Source organism: Anabrus simplex, chromosome 1, assembly GCF_040414725.1.
Source record: "Anabrus simplex isolate iqAnaSimp1 chromosome 1, ASM4041472v1, whole genome shotgun sequence".
Lineage (NCBI taxonomy): Eukaryota > Metazoa > Arthropoda > Insecta > Orthoptera > Tettigoniidae > Anabrus > Anabrus simplex.
This window is the reverse complement of record NC_090265.1, coordinates 1,366,170,953-1,366,192,185: the sequence shown is the minus strand read 5'-3', so window position 1 is coordinate 1,366,192,185 and position 21,233 is coordinate 1,366,170,953. Positions and strand designations below refer to the sequence as shown.

Here is a 21,233-nt window from a genome sequence, read left to right as displayed (position 1 = left end):
AAAAGGATGGTATTTCTGTATCAGTCATGTCCACAGTAACAAGAAAATGCACTTTTTAATTTTCTGTAATGTCTGTCTGTGTGTATGTACATGCATCATGAGAAAACGGCTGAATAGAATTTAATGAAAATCGGTATGCAAAGTTGAGGAATAATTCGCTACAATCTAGGCCATAAGTAATTTTATTCACTCTGAGTGAAATGGTAGTTTAGGGGAAGGCCTAACATTTAATTCTAAAATATTTATATTATTAGTGATCGTAACTTAATGAAAGTTGGTAGGCAAAGTCGGGGAATAAATCGCTACAATCTAGGCTATAAATAGTTTTATTCACGCTGAGTGAAATGGTAGTTCAGGGGAATGCCTAAAATTTAATTATCAAATATTTATGTAATTGGTGGTCGTATCGATAAACACTTCATAACTAAAGTTATAGAGTATTAAATTTCCTATCATTTGTGTCTTATACATTGTTACCGTACTGGTTATGATCACAGAAATGTTCATGAATTTGGATTTTTGTTACTAAGTCCATATGTGAAGGTACTAATGTACAGCTGAAGATGACTGTATAAAAAGCCGAAACCGGTACTGTAAGTAGGATCTTATATATAAATAAAATTTGTATTGATAAGGTGAAACCTTTTCTTATCTATAATATATGAGAACTATCAATACGGAAAATGAAACTAAGATAAGTCCATATCAGTGCCGAGCCACGAGAAAATGGGTAAACAGAATTTAATGAAAATCGGTATGTAAAGTCGGAGAATTAGGAATTACAGTCTGCGCTGTAAATAATTTTATACTGGTAAGACGCAAATATCGCAGAGTTGAAAGAAAACTAAATGTGAAGGTCTACAATATAAAAAGCTCATAAAATTGATCAATAATAACATTGCATTGACCATTGTTTGTTGTGATGTGCTTTGTGTCTTCTGTTGCCATTCATCTCCGATAGATAGGATTATGGCTGCATACCGAGTATGTTTTTAAAATTTGCTTTACGTCGCACCGAAACAGATAGGTCTTAAGGCGACGATGGGATAGGAAAGGGCTAGGAGTGTGAAGTAAGCGGCCTTGGCGTTAATTAAAGTACAGTCCCAGCACTTGCCTGGTGTGAAAATTGGAAACCACGGAGAACCATCTTCAGAGCTGCCGACAGTGGGGTTCGAATCCACTATTTCATGGATGCAAGCTCAGAGCTGCGCGCCCCTAACCACACGGCAAACTCGCCTGGTTGTACAGAGTCTAACAGCCTGCCTGAATATTGGCGGCAAGTAGCTGGGGAGTTATAGATAACCTTCTTCTTTAGCATGCCATTCCTCTGGTTCATAAATTTTCTGATACTACTGGTACATAACACACTGGTTCATCATAGGATTCGAGATATTCAGTCCCTACTCTGGAGCACTGTTTGGAATGAGCATTGTCCATATTTGACGGAATAATTGGAGAGGAGTGTTAACGGCTGTTTGTCATTCCAGCACTGGATCTTTGGACCGTTAGGTAGGCACCATAGTACTGTTTGTTAAAAGTGAGAAAATGTGCAGTTTTTCATTTGATTGAGTATTTTATATGATAACATTGCTACATCGCTACATTAATACTGAGATTTTTCTAATTACCTATGTTGACTTTGGTTAGGAAATCCACAAAGTCAGTCTTTCTGAGAATGTCATAGTGAAGCATGTGTACATCAGCTAGTAATATATAAAATAAGAGTTTTGTCTGTACATTGCTCAGAATTTGAAAAGAATGGTGTTTCTGTATCAGGCATGTCCACAGTAACAAGTAAAAGCACTTTTTACCTTTCATTAATTTCTGTCTGTCTGTATGCATCACGAGGAAACGGCTGAAGAGAACTTAATGAAAATCAGTATGTAAATTTGGGGATTGAACCACTACAATCTAGATTGTAAATCATTTTATTCTTGCTGAGTGAAGTGGTAGTTTAGGGGAAGGCCTAAAATTTAATTCTCAAATATTTATGTTATTAGTGGTTCTATCGATAAATACGACGTAATGAAAGTTATATAGAATTAAATTTCCCATAATTTATGTGTCTTACATTTTTACCGTACTGGCTATGATAACAGAGATATTGACGAATATATATTATTGTTGCCAAGTCCATATCAACTCTGAGCCATGAGAAAATGGGTAAACAGAGTTTAATGAAAATTGGTATATAGAGTCAGCGAATAAGAAACTACAGTCTAAGCCATAAACAATTTTATTCACCCTGGATAAAATGGTAGCTTAGGGGAAGGTGCCTAAAATGTAATTTTTAAATACCTATGTTATTGGTCCTATCAAAAAGTACTACATAACAAAAGTTATAGAGAATACAATTTCTGATCATGTATGTTTTATTCAGTTTTACCATACCAACTATGATAAGAGTGGTATTTCAGAGTCGGAAGAAAACTAAATGTGAAGGCCTACAATTAAGAAATAATGTTAGGTTTTGTCTCTTAAGCTGCCACTCATCTCCGATAGATAGGGTTACTGCTGATTACCAAGTATAACAGCCCGCCTGAATATTGGTGGGAAGGGTTTGTCTCTTAAGCTGCCATTCATCTCCGATAGATGGATTTACTGCTGATTACCAAGTATAACAGCCCGCCTGAATATTAGCGGGAAATAGCTGGAGAGTTAGATAACTTTCTTCTTTAGCATGCCATTCCTCTGCTTTATACATTCCCTGATACTGCTGGTACGTAACACACTGGTTCATCATAGCATTCCAGCTATTTGATCCCTACTCTGCTGCGCTGATTGGAATGATCTAGAATTACAGTTTCGGCCTATTCCAAATTATAGCACCACAATTCACTAAGTAACTGAAAATTCAACCCTGAAAAGAGCAGTTTCTTTATTTCTTTTATTAATTCTACATTCATTTTATTCCAAATTAGCATTGACAAGGGGGATTCCCCTCTGGCTTGGAGGAAAAATTTGCCTCCAAGTCAGATAGTTTTTTTCCCCTGCCAGTGTAGTGAATTGAGATTTTCCGACTCATTGGGTACTTCTATTAAACCATAGTTCTTGCCCTGGGACTCTACACAATTCGACCCCCCCACCGCTGAAATTAGTGTTCACGGCTGTCTGCGGCCTGGTCATTTCAGCTCTGGAACTTTGGACTGTTAGATAGACAGTGTAGTATAGTTGCATAAGACCAATTTCATGTGTTTTTACCCATATTGAACTTACTATTAGTATTTGCAATTTGTATTTATTATTGAATTGCTGTGGATAATAAATACAAGAATTGTAAATACTAGCATAGTAATGTTCGTTAAAAGTGAGAAAAAGTGTGGTTCTTCATTTGATCAAGTATTTCATATGATAGCATTGCTTTTAATCACAACAATCCTAGTGGCGTCATTGTAATGACCTATGTTGATTTCAGTTGTAATTATAATTAAAGTATGAAGGCTTTCATGGCCGGTGTCAATATAATAAAAATCTTCCGGGCTATTATGCCATGGTCCGCTCCTCTCATTTCTTCCAGACGTTTCGACTACTGCTGTGGTAGTCATCTTGTGCGACGTTGTGTAGATACTCTCTCCTGTATCCCGCTAGCGACTGCGTTGGTTGCTTGGGAAGCAGCTGTATTTATATGCAAGTGTGCGTCCTCCATTTGGTTCGCGCCGTGCAGTCTGACGTATGATTGGATATCTGAAAGCACGACCTCCGATTGGGTCGCGCCGAGCAGTCTGGCGTTTGGTTAGGTCTCTGAGCACACGGCCTCTGATTGGTTTGAGCCGTGCAGTCTGTCATCAGGTTGAATATATGAGGGCATGAATTCTGATTGGCTTGCACTGAGCAGTCTGTCATCAGATTGGATCTCGGAGTGCACGACCTCCGATTGGGTCTCGCCGAGCAATGGATCCTCTGGTTGGTTGACTGTGATGTTCCTGATCTTAGTTAGCTTCGGCTGTAAGTTATGTAAGGGGGTGTACCATGCCTTGCTGAACTTCAGTCTTTCCTCCTTTCTATTAAAGTTATCTGGATGTTTGTGTATTTCAATTGCTTCCCTGTAGAGACGGGCGTGGAAGTGGGATGTTGTGGCCAGTATGTCAGTATCCTTGTAACGGATCTCATGCTTTCCGTCAACTTTCAAGTATTGAAGTATTAAAGGGTATCATTATTGTCGGCTGCAGCTCATCTCGGAGTAAACATATTCTTCAGTAGTTTACATTTACTCACAATGCTTTGTGAATGTTTCGTATGACTTTGTAGCCCAAACTCAGTATGAAACATACGTCCACAAGAATCACATGGAATGGATGCGGGAGGGGTGGTGTTACAATTTACACAGCTTAAATAACAAAACATAACATCAGGTTATAGGCCCAGCTAGCGGAAATAGAAGTGTTTTTAAGTAGAAATGTATATTTTTGTGTGTGTTGTGCTTTAAAGGCATTTTGCATTGGACATATGTAACTTAATCTCATGGTGAATTGTGTCTTGTATTTGGAACGTTTTACCATAAAACTTACAGTACAGTATAGAATCCAATGTGACTAACAATATTACGTATGGAAGCTCACTTCCACAAATTGAAAAACTGCGAGGATTGGCCATCTATGAACACTGGAAGATGGATGTGGATGTGCATCTGCTCTGTGAGGATCTGTGGGATTATATGAAGGCAGATGTGACCACTGATGCAACAACAAAAAATAAGCAGCAGTCACAGAGAGCAAGAGCAAAAATATATTTGTTACTGGATCAGGGACCAAAGATTGAAGTCATGGAGTGCAAAATTGCCAAGGTTATGTGGGACAAACTGCAGCAAACACACAAGGATAAGGTTGTAAATCATTGTCACCCTTATAGACCAGCTGTTTAATATAAATTTGACAGTGTGCTTGAGTATGAAGGTCTGTGTTCAGCAGTTCACCAAATTTGATGTGAAACTGAAAAGCAGATTGACAACGAGCGATTATGTTAATGCTGTGGAGCCTAGCGCCGGAGTACACACCATTTCAGATGACACTAGAGAACATCATCTCTAGAGCATCAAATCAGATTTGGTCAAGCAGAGGCTGATACAGGAAGGATACAAGTAGACAGCAGAGTCCAAGGGAGAGCAGGTTGCTTTCTACATTGAGCAGAACCATAAGCATCAAGAAGTGCTGAGGGCAAAGGTAAGCGGAAGAAGAAATCCATCCGAGGAAGGCCAGGTGGCCTGTGGAGTCATCGATCACAACAAAAGAGAGTGTACCAAAAGTGGGATGAAGCTGTCAGGTAAAAGTGATCAAGGTAACAGTAGTGCCAGCCAAGGAAAGTCTGTTGCTTGGTTAACAGCTCTTTGTTGTGAGGCCGGGAGTGATAAATGATATTTTGATTCTGGGGCAAATGTCCACATAACTAGAAATAAGGACTGTTTCATTAATATTAGATCTGACGTCGTTGATGATGCGGCCATTACTAATAATGAAAATGTAACACGGGTTGGTAGTGTAGAAATGTTGATACAGAGAAATTTGGCTACTGTTTTAAATGTGTGTCATGTACCAGGTCTGCCAACAAATTTGGTATCAGTAAACAGGTTAATACAAAAGGGTACAGCTGTGTTGTTCAACTTGTCTGGATGCATGCTGTTTGATGCCAGGACTTTGCAGGTCAAGGGAACCATTCAAGCCATGGCAACAGAGGAAAATAGAATTTATAGTCTCTATGTAAAGCAAAGTAGATTGGATGATAGTTTCAGCAACAAGGGTGATGTAGGATTCAGCACAAGAATTGAAGGGGATAATTCAATATTGTTATGGCAGGCGGTTAGAACACTTAGGGCATAAGCATGCAAGTATTAAAGGGGCTTGCCAGTGGTCTTGATTATTCCACCAATAAGGTTTTTCAACCTTGTGTTCCATGTGTCAAAGGGAAGCTTGCTAGGAAGCCATTCCCAATAGGACCAAGAACCGAGAGAGAGCGAAAGGCTGGGCTTGGTGCATTCTGATCTTTGTGTGCCAATGGATCCTGAAGGTAATAGGGGAGAACTGTGTATGTTCACATTCATTGACAATATTACTAGAAAGGTATTTTGTGTTCTTTCTCAAAAGCAAGGAATCTGAAGTCCTAGAATGTTTCAGAATCTTTAAAGCTAGGGTAGAGAATGAAACAGAGAATAGGATTAAATGTTTGCGGACAGACAATGGCAGAGAGTACATGGGCCGGGCACTGCAGAAGCAGCTGAGATTTTGTGGGATTAAACAGGAATTGACAGTGTCATACAATCCTGAGCGAAATAGGCTAGCAGAGAGAGCTAATCGAGTTTTCATAGCAAGGGCCAGGAGCATGCTATCAGAGTGTAACTTGCCTAAATGCTACTGGGTCGAGGCATGGAGAGCTGCTGTGTATCTAAGAAATAGAGCACCAGCTAGTGAAATTGGAAATGCATTACCAGAGGAGAGATAGACAAGTCACAAAATTGATATTAATCATCTGAAAGTGTTTGGTTTTATTACCTATGCTCATGTATCTAAGCAGTTGCACAAGGAACTGGATGCCATGTTGAAGCGTTACTACCTTGTCAGGTATTACAAGGAGCCAGATCCTGAAAATTTAGGAAGAACACTAAAGGCACGGGATGTAGTATCCCTCGAGGACAGGTTCAGGGAAAAGGAACCAATAAGAAAAGGTTCAAGAAATGCGGTCATTTCACCTGAGCTTTTGTGAGGGAGTGAAGGATTTACCCCTCAGCCCCAGCTGGCCATCAGGGTGAATGATACAACTGTTGAAATAAGTAACACAAGCAGTGAGGGTTTGTGCTAAAGACTCTGGTAGTTGATAGCCAGAAAGCAGAGATAATTTTTCCTGGAGATGAAAGAAGGTACTATTCTTGGCATTAGTAAATTATGCCTGGAACCAGCCATTCTTTATACAGTGATCCTCAGACATTTCAAGAAGCTCTCTCTATAAATGGAGATGAATGGAGAAAAGTCATGCAGGTCAAGTGGGAAGCGGTAAAAAAAAAAAGGTCCTCTCTCTAGTTAATTTACTTGAAGATAAAGTCATAAAAAGTAAACGGGTATTTAAATAAAAAGTTAATGCATCTGGAAAACTAGAGTGTGTGAAGGCCAGGTTGGTGGCAAAGGGCTTCACCCAAAGGTGTTGTGTTGATTATCATGAAACATTCTCTCCAGTACTTCATTAATCTGCTTTAAGATTGTTAATTGCCTTGTCTGTAAAGTTAGATTTATATATTACACATTTAGATGTCACGGGAGCCTTCTTGAATAGTGATCTTAAGGGGAGAATTTACATTAAGCTGCCTGAGAGTTTTATTGTTGAGGGCTCTGAAGATAAATTACACAAGGCAATTTATAGCTTAAAACAAGCATCTATATCTTGGTATAAGTTGCCATAGCATAGTAAAAGTTTCAAGAATGTAAAAACAGAATCGTGCATGTATATTAAGGGTAGTGGTTCTGCTCTGTGTGTTGTAGCTGTTAATGTAGATGATTTTCTGATGTTCTGCAAAATTGATAATATTGTAAACAATAGTTACATCCTTCTAAAACAAAATCTTGATGAGCCTAAAATTGTTTTAGGGATGAGGTTAACCAAGACAAGTCAGAAAACTTAACTTGATAAGGAACAGTACATTAATAGCATGCTGATTAAGTTTAATATGTCACATGCTGACCCAGTCTTCACACCTGTGGAAGTTGGACTGAATATACAGCGTGGAGATCCAGACAAATGTCCAAATGTACCTTACCAAGTTCTAATTGATTGCCTCACATATGCTATGATTTGTACTAGACCTGACTTTGCTTTTGTTGTCACAAAATTGAGTAGATTTAATAGTAATTTCACCATGGAACACTGGGCATATGTCAAGAGGGCTCTAAGATATTTGAAAGGGACCATCTCGCTTATTCCAAGTCTGGAAAATTTCTTGAAGGATATGCAGATGCAGACTTACCTGTGATAAGACTGACAGAAGCACTGGTTATGTATTTAATTTGGCTAAGGGAACAGTAGCATGGGGCAGTAAAAGGCAGTCCTATGTCGTTCTCTGTACCACAGAAGCTGAATATGTAAGTCTCACATTTTGTGCAAAGAGGGTAATTGTGTTGAGTAGAATTTTAAAGAGGAAAAGACTACTAGAAGAGATTGTCGAGAATTAGTTTGTGTTTATGATGCTAATCAGCCAGCTGTTAAGAATGCAAATTGTGTTGAGATTAAAGAGAGATCAAAGCACATAAATATAAGGTATCATTTTATTAAAATAGCTGTAGCAGAAATGAAGTTTTGATAGAGTTTATGTCAACAAAAGAAATTATTGCAGGTGTGCTAACAAAGAGTTTGTCTAGAAATAAGCACTTAAACTTTGTGAAAGATGTGAACCTCTTGAGCAACTAGATTGTGAGGATGTTGTGTACATACAATGCCTTTTTTTTTTTTGTATATATATATAAAATCCACTTGCTTTCACTGTTTTTTCATTACTTGAATTTTTATTCCATATTGGGAATGATAGTGCTGTTAGGTTGGCATCATGTACCAATTCGTATATACAGTATAATTGTTCTGTGATGTAATGAGTAGACAGATGAAGAATAAAATGTTCAATCTGTTGGTCTCTGTTGAAAGCAGCATGGTGTGTTATAATTTACATTCTGCCAGAATGTATGGAATCTAGTTTGAAAGAAGGAAGTGATGTACGAGATGTACTGTACAGCCACATTGACATATGCAGCAGAGAACTAGGGAGTGACAAGAAGAGAGAGTAAAATTCAAGTTAGTGAAATTCCTAAGAAGTGTGATAAAGAAAGGCAAGGAAAGACAACAGAAAAAAATGAAAATGCCAGGAAGGAAATTGGAGTAGAAAAGTTTAGTGACAGAATGGAGAAAAATTGACTAATATTTGGACATATAAAAAGAATGGAATGGAGAAGGAAATGATCAATAACAACTGATGATGGAAGCAAAGTTCAAGAGAGGAGAGCAGAGGGAGACCCAGAGCAAGATGGAAAACAAGGAACTTGAAATCAAACAGAATGGTGGAAGGAGAGAAGAAGGTGGAGAAGTACCATATATGCCCCAACCCAGCTGGAACTGGAAAAGAGAAAATGATAATTATGATAGAAGAACTGAAAACAAATTAAACATGATCTCACTGGCTGTAGCTGTAGAAATACTACACAAATGCTCCTTCGCCAGATTCTGGATCATTATCATAATTACACTGACTGACAGAGCAAATGCAACACCAAGAAGGAGTGGTCAGAACTTTATGCCAATTGCAGGGTAGACTGACGTCACTGAGGTATGCTCATGATGTGAAACGCGCCGCTGTGCTGCGCACGTAGCGAACGATAAATGGGATACGGCCTTGGCGAATGGCCCACTTCGTACCGTGATTTCTCAGCCGACAGTCATTGTAGAACGTGTTGTCGTGTGCCACAGGACACGTGTATAGCTAAGAATGCCAGGCCGCTGTCAACGGAGGCATTTCCAGCAGACAGACGACTTTACGAGGGGTATGGTGATCGGGCTGAGAAGGGCAGGTTGGTCGCTTCGTCAAATCGCAGCCGATACCCATAGGGATGTGTCCACGGTGCAGCGCCTGTGGCGAAGATGGTTGGCGCAGGGACATGTGGCACGTGCGAGGGGTCCAGGCGCAGCCCGAGTGACGTCAGCACGCGAGGATCGGCGCATCCGCCGCCAAGCGGTGGCAGCCCCGCACGCCACGTCAACCGCTATTCTTCAGCATGTGCAAGACACCCTGGCTGTTCCAATATCGACCAGAACAATTTCCCGTCGATTGGTTGAAGGAGGCCTGCACTCCCGGCGTCCGCTCAGAAGACTACCATTGACTCCACAGCATAGACGTGCACGCCTGGCATGGTGCCGGGCTAGAGCGACTTGGATGAGGGAATGGCGAAACGTCGTGTTCTCCGATGAGTCACGCTTCTGTTCTGTCAGTGATAGTCACCGCAGACGAGTGTGGCGTCGGTGTGGAGAAAGGTCAAATCTGGCAGTAACTGTGGAGCGCCCTACCGCTAGACAACGCGGCATCATGGTTTGGGGCGCTATTGCGTATGATTCCACGTCACCTCTAGTGCGTATTCAAGGCACGTTAAATGCCCACCGCTACGTGCAGCATGTGCTGCGGCCGGTGGCACTCCCGTACCTTCAGGGGCTGCCCAATGCTCTGTTTCAGCAGGATAATGCCCGCCCACACACTGCTCGCATCTCCCAACAGGCTCTACGAGGTGTACAGATGCTTCCGTGGCCAGCGTACTCTCCGGATCTCTCACCAATCGAACACGTGTGGGATCTCATTGGACACCGTTTGCAAACTCTGCCCCAGCCTCGTACGGACGACCAACTGTGGCAAATGGTTGACAGAGAATGGAGAACCATCCCTCAGGACACCATCCGCACTCTTATTGACTCTGTACCTCGGCGTGTTTCTGCGTGCATCGCCACTCGCGGTGGTCCTACATCCTACTGAGTCGATGCCATGCGCATTGTGTAACCTGCATATCGGTTTGAAATAAACATCAATTATTCGTCCGTGCCGTCTCTGTTTTTTCCCCAACTTTCATCCCTTTCGAACCACTCCTTCTTGGTGTTGCATTTGCTCTGTCAGTCAGTGTATTTCCCCTAACCAGATGCAGCCAGATCAGGGTGTGCATGGCTTTTCTCTATTTTATTGCCTTTTCCCACCATTTCTCATCCATGATTATGTTCCAGTCCAGGTGCCTTTGTCTTACTATTACTTAATCAAGTTCTTCTCTTGTTATCTAGGTTTTTCTCAGATTCTCTTTCTTTTCATTTATAAATTATGTTATCTCTTTTATTTGCTTAATATACACATACCATTTTAGTTTATTTTTCCTCCATTTTATTCCTTAATGCTTCCATCTCTGTATCTTTTCATGTATCTTCATTTCTCTCTCTATCTTCTCCATGTATTCTGTAACATACTGCTGTGATATTTTCCTGTTTGCACTTGAATTTTGATATAATTTGTAATCTGCCAGATGTATGTAATAGACCTTGTACAAATGTGTAAGACTTCCTTAACAAATACCTTATGATAAACATTGCTGTTACACAAGACCCACAGGTGCCCCTTTGGTATGTTATTAAGATCAGATGTAACAATCCATGAAAGTGACAAATATAAACCCTCGAACTTAGAATGTACTTGCATTCGGTGCTCTACCATTTGCTGTGGATTAGTTAAAACATGAACACTGTAGAACTCAAATGACAAGTGCACAAGCTTCATCAAACCCATGTGCACTCTCTCCCATCCTCTCTCTCTCATTCTCCTCAACCAGATGGTTGGTGGGTAGCATGACTGTCCTCGTCCAACAACCTTCTATCCTGAGCCAGCTGCTTGATTAGTTGATGTGGACGTCACCCTTTAATCCCATCGAGGAACCCTGATCTTGGTCATCCCCTTATAGTCTTTCCTTCCAGTTTCCCTTCAAGCAGTGTGGTGCACCATGATGAATGCCGGAGTAAATGACCTATCCAACTATATCTTCTTTTCGTGATCATTTTCTCTAGACTGATGGTTTCTTCAGCTCTCTTGAGAATTTCTTCATTTGTTAGTCTGTGAGTCCAGGGTATTCGTAACATTCAACGCCAGCAGCATATTTTGAATGCATCTATTCTTTTCTTATCAGCCTTTTAATAGAGTCCAGGTTTCACAGCCATAGGTTGCAATGCTCCAAATGAAGCTCTTAATGAAATGCTTTCTTACTGGTGGAGATATTGCCTTGGAGGTCAACAGGCTTCTTTTTCTTATTGAAACCTTCTTTAGCCTCGGCTGTTCGAGAACAGATGTCCTTTTCACGCATCCCACCAGATGCAATGATGCTTCCCAAATAACTGAACTGATTTACTTGAAGCAATTTTTCTCCTTCCAACCAAACATTAACATCCTGTTTACCATCCGGAGTACATTTCATTATCTTGGTTTTTGTTTTATTAACATTCATGTTACATCCTAGTATTAGATCATTCAGTTTCTTTAGTGAGGTCTCTATCTCTTTCTCAGTTTCAGCTATGAGGGCAATATCATCCACGAAACATATTGTTTGGTATAGTTGGCCATTTATTTTTATTCCATGGGTGGATGTGGCTGAAAACTCTTTCATTGCTTCTTCTAAATACACATTGAATAATAGAGGTGCCTTACTCCTTTTATTATTTTCGCGTTGATATCCTCCTTTCCTATAAGCGCTGTCTGGTTCTTGTACAGCTGACAGATGATTTTCCGATCTGTGTAGTCCACTTTCAGACTTATAAGGGCTTTAAACATAATATTCTAGTTAACATTATCAAACGTTTTCTCTGTATCAATGAAAGCAATTAGGATGTTCTTATTGATTCTTAGGGCATTTCAATAATTGTTCTAAGGCTCAGAATTGCTTCTCTTGTTCCTCTCTTTCTTCTAAACCCGAATTGATCCTCTGAGATATTTTCTTCTATTCTTTTCTCCATGCGATTGTAGACAATTCTTGTAATAATTTTGGAGGCATGTGTTACCAGGCTTAACATTCTATAATCCTGACATCTCTTTGCATGATTACTTTTTGGGATAGGTATCAATACAGTTTTCTCAAAATCTTCTGGTACTTCTCTGCTAGTATAAATATCATTTACTAGTTGATATAAAGAAGTTTTTGCCTTATCCCCTAGAGCTTGTAGTATTTCACCTGGAATTGAGTCTACTCCAGGAGCTTTCCTATGTTTTAGCCCATTCAAAGCTTTATCCCATCCACTAAGTACAATTTGTATAGATGCATGTTTTATGCAAGAATTGAGCTATTTAGTTACCAGAAGTTTGTCTCTAAAATGTATAGAGTATGAAGCAGATTGTTTGGCATGAATAAATTGTATTCTCAGACATGGTACCTTGTACATTTTTTACTTTCTCTTCAGATGTGGGAAACCCACGAAGTTGGTGATCTCGAAAATGTCACTATAATACTTTTTTCTGTTATCATCCTTTCTTCACATTCCATAAATTCACAACTGTTTGTTTCCAGTGTTGCAGGAACTTGATCACCTCTTGTCAGAATAATTTTGTGCAGTTGATTTACTTTACCAGCAGTATTTTCTTTTTATAATAGCAAATAAATATAACTGCAAACTAACTTGCCTTACAATAAAACAGTATAGAATATTTTTTGTACCCATTTGTTCCAAGTCTGATGTAATAATATAGTTTTGGAGGGTAAGCTGTGAAACTTTGTGGGTTCGGAATGTGTAACAATCAGAAGAAAGCCTTATGGCATAGATTTAACTTATTCTCCATATGCATCTTTTTCTGGAGAAATTATGAAAATCTTAACAGATTTCTTATAGTTTTCACATGAGTATTTTCCTTTTATTATTTGAGTGTATTTGGAAGTTTACTGTTGGAAGCTTATTGTGGAAGAAACTTATGTTGGCTAAGAATTCACATATCTTAGATTCATGCATCTCTATATTTCATGCACTTTGTGGAGAAGTGTGTATTTAAGTTATCAACAGCGTGATGGCATTAATAAATTACCACATTATTTGCTTACAGGTAACAGAGAGCCGTGTAACTAAGAAAGTTCTTGGTGGTAGTACTACTAGCAGCACAGGATCATCTACTCCAACTCCAACCCTTGATCCTCTTGGAGCTGCTCTAGATGGAAGTGACCCCCTCAGCCAGTTTGCCCGTCAGGAGATGGATCCACTGTCTAAAATGGCAGTTGATATGGTGAGATATTTTGGATAGTTTTGTTTGATGCTTGATAGTAAAAATAAAAATAAAAAATAGTTTGCTCATCATCACCATCATCATTTTATAGTTCCATTTTCCTCCAGTGTCCTTCCCCGTTCTGCAGTGTCCATCTTTGTGATGTCCATCCAGTGGGTTCTTGGTCTTCTCACCATCCATTTTCCTGCCACAAGTCTCCAAGTAAACTTAAGCTATCCTTGTTGGCTCCATCCTCATTACGTGCCCAAACCACCTCAGTTTGGACATGCTGATCCGATCTGATAATGATGTTTCAATCCTAGCTTCCTTTCTAACCATGTCATTCCTTAACTTGTCCAGTTTTGTTTTTTGAATTGTGGACTTCAGGAACTTAATTTCAGATGCCTGCAACCTCGATGAGTCGTTCTTTAGTGAGGGTGCAGGTTTCAATACCATAGGTTAAGATTGGTATGAAGAACTGATTGAATATCACCAGCTTTGATTTTGTTGGTACTTCGGGATCTGGTCGTCATCATCATCAATGTTCCATTCCAGTCACCTGGGTGTGGTTAACACACCTCCTCCACTCCTTTCTGTCCTTCCACTTTTCCTGCTCCATTACTTCCGCCACATCCAATCCAGCATCTCTAATGTCCTTCCAAATCTGATCCATCCATCTTCTTCTCGGTCTTCCAACTGGTCTCTTTCCCTTAACTTCTCTTTCCAATCCCCTTCTTGCTACCCGTTCCTTTCCCATTCTTTTTACATGTCCAAAACATCTGTCTTGCTTTCTGTATCTTCTGTACTAATGGTTCTGTATTTAGCTCTTCTCTGATTTTAATATTTTGAATTCTATCTCTTCTCGTCTTTTTAACCAATGTTCTTAAAAATTTCATTTCTACTGCTTGGATCTTACTATCTTGTCTCTTATTAGTTACCAGCGTTTCTAGTCCGTATGTTACAATTGGTATGAAATACTGTTTATATAATGTTAATTTTGTTCTCTTGGGTACTTTGTCATCCCATAAAAGCTCTCTGACTTGATGATAAAATGTTGTACCTTTACTTAGTCTGTTATTAATTTCAGGGTTGATTTCATTACTTCCATTTATTTATTTATTTATTTATTTATTTATTTATTTATTTATTTATTTATTTATTTATTTATTATCCATGAAAAAGCCCTACTTTGTCTAACATATTAAGGCTGTAGGTTATAACTAGTTACCTTAAATAGTACAAACATATAATACAAAATTTTTGAAGTGAGTGATTACATACACAACTTTACTAAACTGGGAGAAAAGGAAAAATCTATTCTTAAATTTTTTCTAAAATAAACTGCATAAACTTAAAAAACTCTCAAAAATTTACTTCCATTAATAATGCTACCTAGATATGTAAACTGTTCTACATTCTCTAACCGTTCTCTGTGTATGTTCACCTGGCTTCTTTTTTTCTCTTTTCCACAGTGCATGACAACAGTTTTATTTTTACTAATTACCATGCCAAACACCCTCAGATTTTTGTTCCAAATGTCCAGTCTCCTTTGTACTTCCTTTTCTCCCTTTCCCCAAATCACCACATCATCTGCAACTGTTTTACACATTTCATAATTTCATCCATCAATATAATAAACAATAATGGTGAGAGTGCACTTCAATCAATCACTACTGATCTGCATTTAGGGCAGTCACCCAAGTGGCAGGTTGCCTATCTCTGGTATTCCTAGCCTTTTCTTAAATGATTGCAAAGAAATTGGAAATTTATTTCACATCTCCCTTGGTAAGTTATTCCAATCCCTAACTCCCCTTCCTATAAACAAATATTTGCCCCAATTTATCCTCTTGAATTCCAACTTTATCTTCATATTGTGATCTTTCCTACTTTTAAAGACATCACTCAAACTTACTCGTCTACTGATGTCATTCCACGCCATCTCTCCACTGACAGCTCAGAACATGCCACTTACAATGAATCAGTAACAGTAAATTTCCACCTTTTTGATATTTATATTTGCATTAAGCAAATCTATCAATCATATACAGTACATGTTTCATTCCATTTGGAACATCTTCAGCTGTATTACAATGCTCAGGTGAAATTACAAAGTATTTATCTTCTTAAGAACATCTTAATAAGTACCTTGTTTTACTTAAAATGTATCGGTATGTGAATTTTAAAAATTGAAATAAATTAAAATCAATGTGGATGGTTGAATGGGGTGGTGAAATGGGAGGGAAATGGATTTACTTATTGTAGCCTATTTTAAAACTATATCTATTAATTGAAATAGATGTTATAAAAAATGTTTTTGTTTCCAGCACTTTTCACTATGATGTATGATATTCTGCTTGTTTACTAATAAATTGTTTTTGAAAAATAATTTTCCTTCCTTTGTCACTGTTCGATATTTTATAAGGATGTTCTCTTCATTTGCTCCTTCCAAGACAAATGTTGTTTGTTTTAATTTTATAAAAGTGTCTCTTGAATTCAATTAATTGAGGATCCCTGAAGCTGATTGCTGTCTTACTATTATTAAAAGAGCTTCCCCGAAATCTGAAATGAAATAAAATGGGGAATTGCTTTCTAAAAGCATGTTTTAACTCTGGACAAGGAAACCTAGTATATAAAAGAGTGGTTTCATACCTTGTTGTTGATAAAATCTACTGTGTCCTTGGAGGAGCGACAGCTGATGCAGCCTTCTGTCTTGTGAAGTAATGATGTGTGTGTTCCAAAGCTTGCTCTGCCTTCAGGGGAGGCAGGCTGTGGAGTGGGGAGGAGGCGTGTCGCTTACGGTCACGGTTTCGGCTTTAGAAGAAGGGGTAGGGGGAATAGATATACGGGAGGACAGAGGTTTGTTCATTTTCTTTCTTTTATTGTCTGTATTGTTTTTAATGCCTGATGCTTCCAGAAGTGATAATATCCCTTCGTATAAAGGGTTCTTATTATCAATTATATCATTCAGGTTATTATCCTGATTGCTTTGTTGATCTAAACAAATGTATATATTTTCTAGTGTATTTAGAAGACCACCTTTATTTCTTTTACGTAATATTGTCAAATCTTGCTCTATAGTGGTGAACTGATGACCGGTTGTTGATGTTGGCCTATCAACAAAAAAAATTTATGCCTCTCGGCATCGACATGCTCTAAGTATCTTACCGTAAAACTGCGTCCAGTTTGCCCAATATAAGACTTTTCGCATCGATGCCATTTTAATTTGTAAACCCCTGAATCTAAATGTTTGTCTTTCCGTAGGGAATAACGATGTTGTAGTTTAAAAAATTTTGCTTAGTATTATTACTAGTTGAGTATGCAATCTTATAGTTATGTTTTCTGAACAAATTCGTTACTGCATGTATATTAGGATTGTTGAAAGTGAACCTAGCATATTTATCTTCTTTATTTCGGGCGTTAGATTAGTATGAAACTTCTGCTTGAATTTTCTGATTATTTTATTTACCATATTAAGTCCAAAACCATTATATTGGGTTTGTTTAGGATAAAAAGCAATTCTTTTTCTCGTTCCACGTGGGAGAGAGGTATATTAAATGCTCTGTATATACGGGAGGGCAGAAGTTCATAAGGAGTAAAAGTGGGCTCTCTGTGTATCTTAAAAATAAACTCTTCCTTATCCTGTCTTATATTTATGTCTAAAAAATTTATGGAACCTTCATTTTCTTTTTCTGCAGTAAACTTTACTCTGGAATATATTGAATTTAAAATATTGAGGATATTATCACTATTATTCACTCTTTGATCTATTACTATAAACGTATCGTCTACAAAGAATATCCTTAGATTAAGATCCTCTATTTGTCCTATTATTTTGGTCTGTTCAAGATGATCGAGGTAAATGTTGGCTAAAATGCCAGAAGCGGGAGCTCCCATAGGGAGGCCTTCCTGTCTGGTATATCTTCTTGTAAAATGTGAAATAATTGTGTTCCAAAACAAATTTAAGTATATTAATGAAGTCTTCTATTTCTGGTAGGCTACGTTGTTTGTTTTCTCTTAAATTATTCCTAATGATTTGTATTGTTTCATCTACTGGAATATTTGTATACATGTCTTTGATATCAAAAGAACCTGTTATATGATGTGGTGTTAACTTAAAATTCTTAAGTACTTTACAGAAATCTACTGAATTTTTTTATTGGTGTCTTATTTTGAAAAACATAATGATTAGTTAAGAATGTATGTATGTACTGGGATGTTTTGTTAGTAGGACTGCTACGGAAGTTTACAACTGGTCGTATGGGTATTCCTTCTTTGTGTAACTTGGGTAAGGCCCTTGCAGTTGGAAGACCGGAATTCATATTAATCAGTTTCTGGACATCTTGCTCATTTAAAATGAAGGTTGCACTTTTTAGTATTGCTTTTAACTTTTTCTGAGTACGTATTGTAGGGTCTCGATCTATTTCTAAAACAGAGCTATTGTTGAAATTTTTTTAGTTTTCTGATAAATTCCTCCTTTTTGAAACTACCATTTCACCCCCCCACCCCCTTAATCAGCTTTAGTAATTACTATTCTTCTTGTTTTATTTTGCGAGATAGACTCATATTGGGTTCAATACTACTATGGGAGACTTTTAAACCTTTTACAAGGTATGGAATTTTCTTTTTTACTTCATGTCTAACTTCATTTTGGACCTGGTTAGGGAGTTTTTGTATAGCCGTTTCGACTTCCGCAGTGGTAGTTATTAGTTCTTTTTCCTTGTTCTTTCCTATCCAATTGAAATTTGGGCCTTGACTTCACGTTCTCTTTTCCTCCTCAGTAAGACTGACTTTAGAAATGTTCTTGACAGGAGAGGGGTATTCATTTAAATCTGTTTCTAAACTTGAAGACTGAGTTTTGCCTTTTCCTTCAATTGACTTGGCATCTTTTAACCATAATTATTTGTTATTAAGGGTTTCTTGTTTCCTACTTAGAATAGTATCCATTCTTTCTTGGGTATATTTTTGGAACAAATCCCACTCCAAGGGCAACAGTAGTGTTGAAGTTGAAAGATGTGCAGAATACATTTTACCATTAAGAAATTATTATGGTTAAAAAATGCCTGGTCAATTGAAGGAAAAGGCAAAACTCAATCTTTGATGGGACATCCTTCTGCACCCGCCGTACTGCCCCAACTTGGCGCCATCTATCACCTCTTCACATCAATGGGGCATGCGCTCGCAGAGCAGCACTTCAGAGATTTTGAGGAAGTTGGAAAACGGCTCATTGAATAGTTTGCCGCAAAAGACAAAGCAGTTTTTCTGGCATGTTGTTCATAACTTACCTGAAAGATGGGTGAAGTGTGTAGAAGCCGATGGTCAATATTTTGAATAAACAAAAAAAAAAAATATATCCCTTAAAAATTACGTGTTTACTTTACCACATAAACCAGCAAAAGCTTATGCATACACCTAGTATAAATGATATTAAATTAGCGAGAATAAACACAAATCCAGTAAATTACTCTTGGTAAAATAGTTGAGTGGTCTGCAACGACCTAGGCGTTTTAATTACTCATTCCCTGAAAATGTTGCGCACTGAAGTAATTGAGTTGCATGCCATTTTAACTGTAGCCCCGTCTTGTTGAAATTATCCAAATGTCCTTTCCTGTTCATTCAGTTGTAGAAAAAAAGAAAGGATCAACTCAATATAACAGTCAGAAATTATGGTCTCTAGAAAAAATCTGGTCCCTGTTATTCTTGTTGCATTGATGGCATACCCAGTACCATTTTTGAGAGTGTGAAGTTGAGTTACGTGAATTATTCTTGAGGGGTGTTTTTTTTTTTTTTTTTTAATGTACCGACTTGTTTAAAGAAAACCACCTCTCATCAGGAAACCATACCAATGCAGGGTTTAAATCACCACTGCTCACTGGCTTTAAGATACTAATTGCAGCAGTGTATTCTAGCAGCAGGATCTCTTCAGCTTAAACTTTGCACATCCATTACTTTATATGGTCTAAATTTCAGTTTTCTTATTGTTCTCAGTGCAGTAAAATACAAGACTTCATCTTATTGCACAAATTTCCTTAAGGATTTTCTCAGGATTGTTCTAGTCATTTTTTAATATCCTGGAGCGTTTCATCCCTTTCATTAAAATTCATTCACTATTTTTCTTATTCCTTCATGGGTTGGAACTCGTTCACTGGGACACTTACCATGAAATTCCCTTCTTACTCCTCCAGGAAATTCATGTTTTAAGAATCTGCAACTTCATGAAAATACACTGTTCATTATTAATCAGTAGACAAGCCGTCAACAGAAAATCTGTCACTAGGCAAAGAGTAGATACATGCACACAACATTACATTGGCAAGTTGCATATTATCACTATGAGCTATTGGGAAGCCCTCACTCATCTTCCGCCACCAGGCTGCCGGAATTTATGGATACACTCAGAAATATGATGCAAGTGTAATGGACTAGTATAACTTGGAAACAATCCCCTAACCCATAGGTAAATAATGGAAATATCAAGCTCGATTATTATTATTATTATTATTATTATTATTATTATTATTATTATTATTATTATTATTATTATTATTATTATTATTTATCGAAAAGCAACAAGTTAACAAATTCTCACTTAGTGAGATAACAATTACATAGCAAATTAAAAACAAGACTTTAGAAAAATCCGAGATTTCAAATCCTTAACACGCTTGGGCTATGAGCCCCTAGTAGAGGATGGTTGCCTAGTTGTACTTCCTCTTAAAACAATAATCACCACCACCACCTGAGCCCCTAGTTTTACAACTTTTGAACTTCCAGATCAAACTTTACAGAGGAGCATAAATTTGCAAAAGGGAAGAAATCCCCTAGTACCTGGAACACTTGCTCCCTAATTTACAATATCAAGCCTCCTAGAGGCACTTTTCCAACACTTGAAAAGAGCTGAGATGCTCTCAGTTTTTTCAAGCCTATTCCAGGACATACCTAAACTTACAGTTACTTGCCCACAAGGCACAACTTACAACAAATGAAACAGGAGTATCTAGTACCCAACCTACAGGGCCTTCGTGTAAAAGAAATGACAGTTAAATAAATGGCCCAAAAACAAAATGAAAGGAGGCCAATACTTGCACTCCTCTATTTAGCTTCTTAAAACCTAACAGGCACCAGGCCGATGAAACAGAGGCTATTCCCAAACTATGGAGGTGACCCGTATAAGAAAGAAATTTAAAACATTAAGGAAGAGAAGAAAATCAGTTACCAAAACGTAGTTACCTCAAACCAAAATGAAGGGGAGCTCGAGAGGGTAAATCACTCTCTATCCCCAAATTACAGTTACAGATTTATAAGGTTTTTACATAAGCCGGCAGAACTTACATTTTAGAGAAGTTGGTTACATATTAAAGTTTCGGACCTTTAACCCGCTGAGGTAGCAAGAAATAAAGATGTTAAGTGGCCATTACCTTGCTGAAGACCTGCTGCCTGACAAAAGAGGCACCATCCGCCTCCTCCTTCAGGTCCACACACTTAGATGTTGATCAAGTGGCCAGGAGACGTGAAA

General features: G+C 38.1%; 1 protein-coding gene across 6 annotated transcripts in view; it reads left to right on the top strand.

Moving 5' to 3' along the window:
• The window catches only part of LOC136858352 (VPS35 endosomal protein-sorting factor-like), a 326,083-nt gene that overhangs the window by 67,049 nt on the left and 237,801 nt on the right, over window positions 1–21,233 (top strand). For all 6 annotated transcript variants that reach the window (XM_067137830.2, XM_068225497.1, XM_067137825.2 and 3 more), the window contains one exon: window positions 13,565–13,741. In XM_067137830.2, coding sequence (XP_066993931.2) covers window positions 13,565–13,741 — 177 coding nt within the window. The remainder of the gene's footprint in view (window positions 1–13,564; window positions 13,742–21,233) is intronic.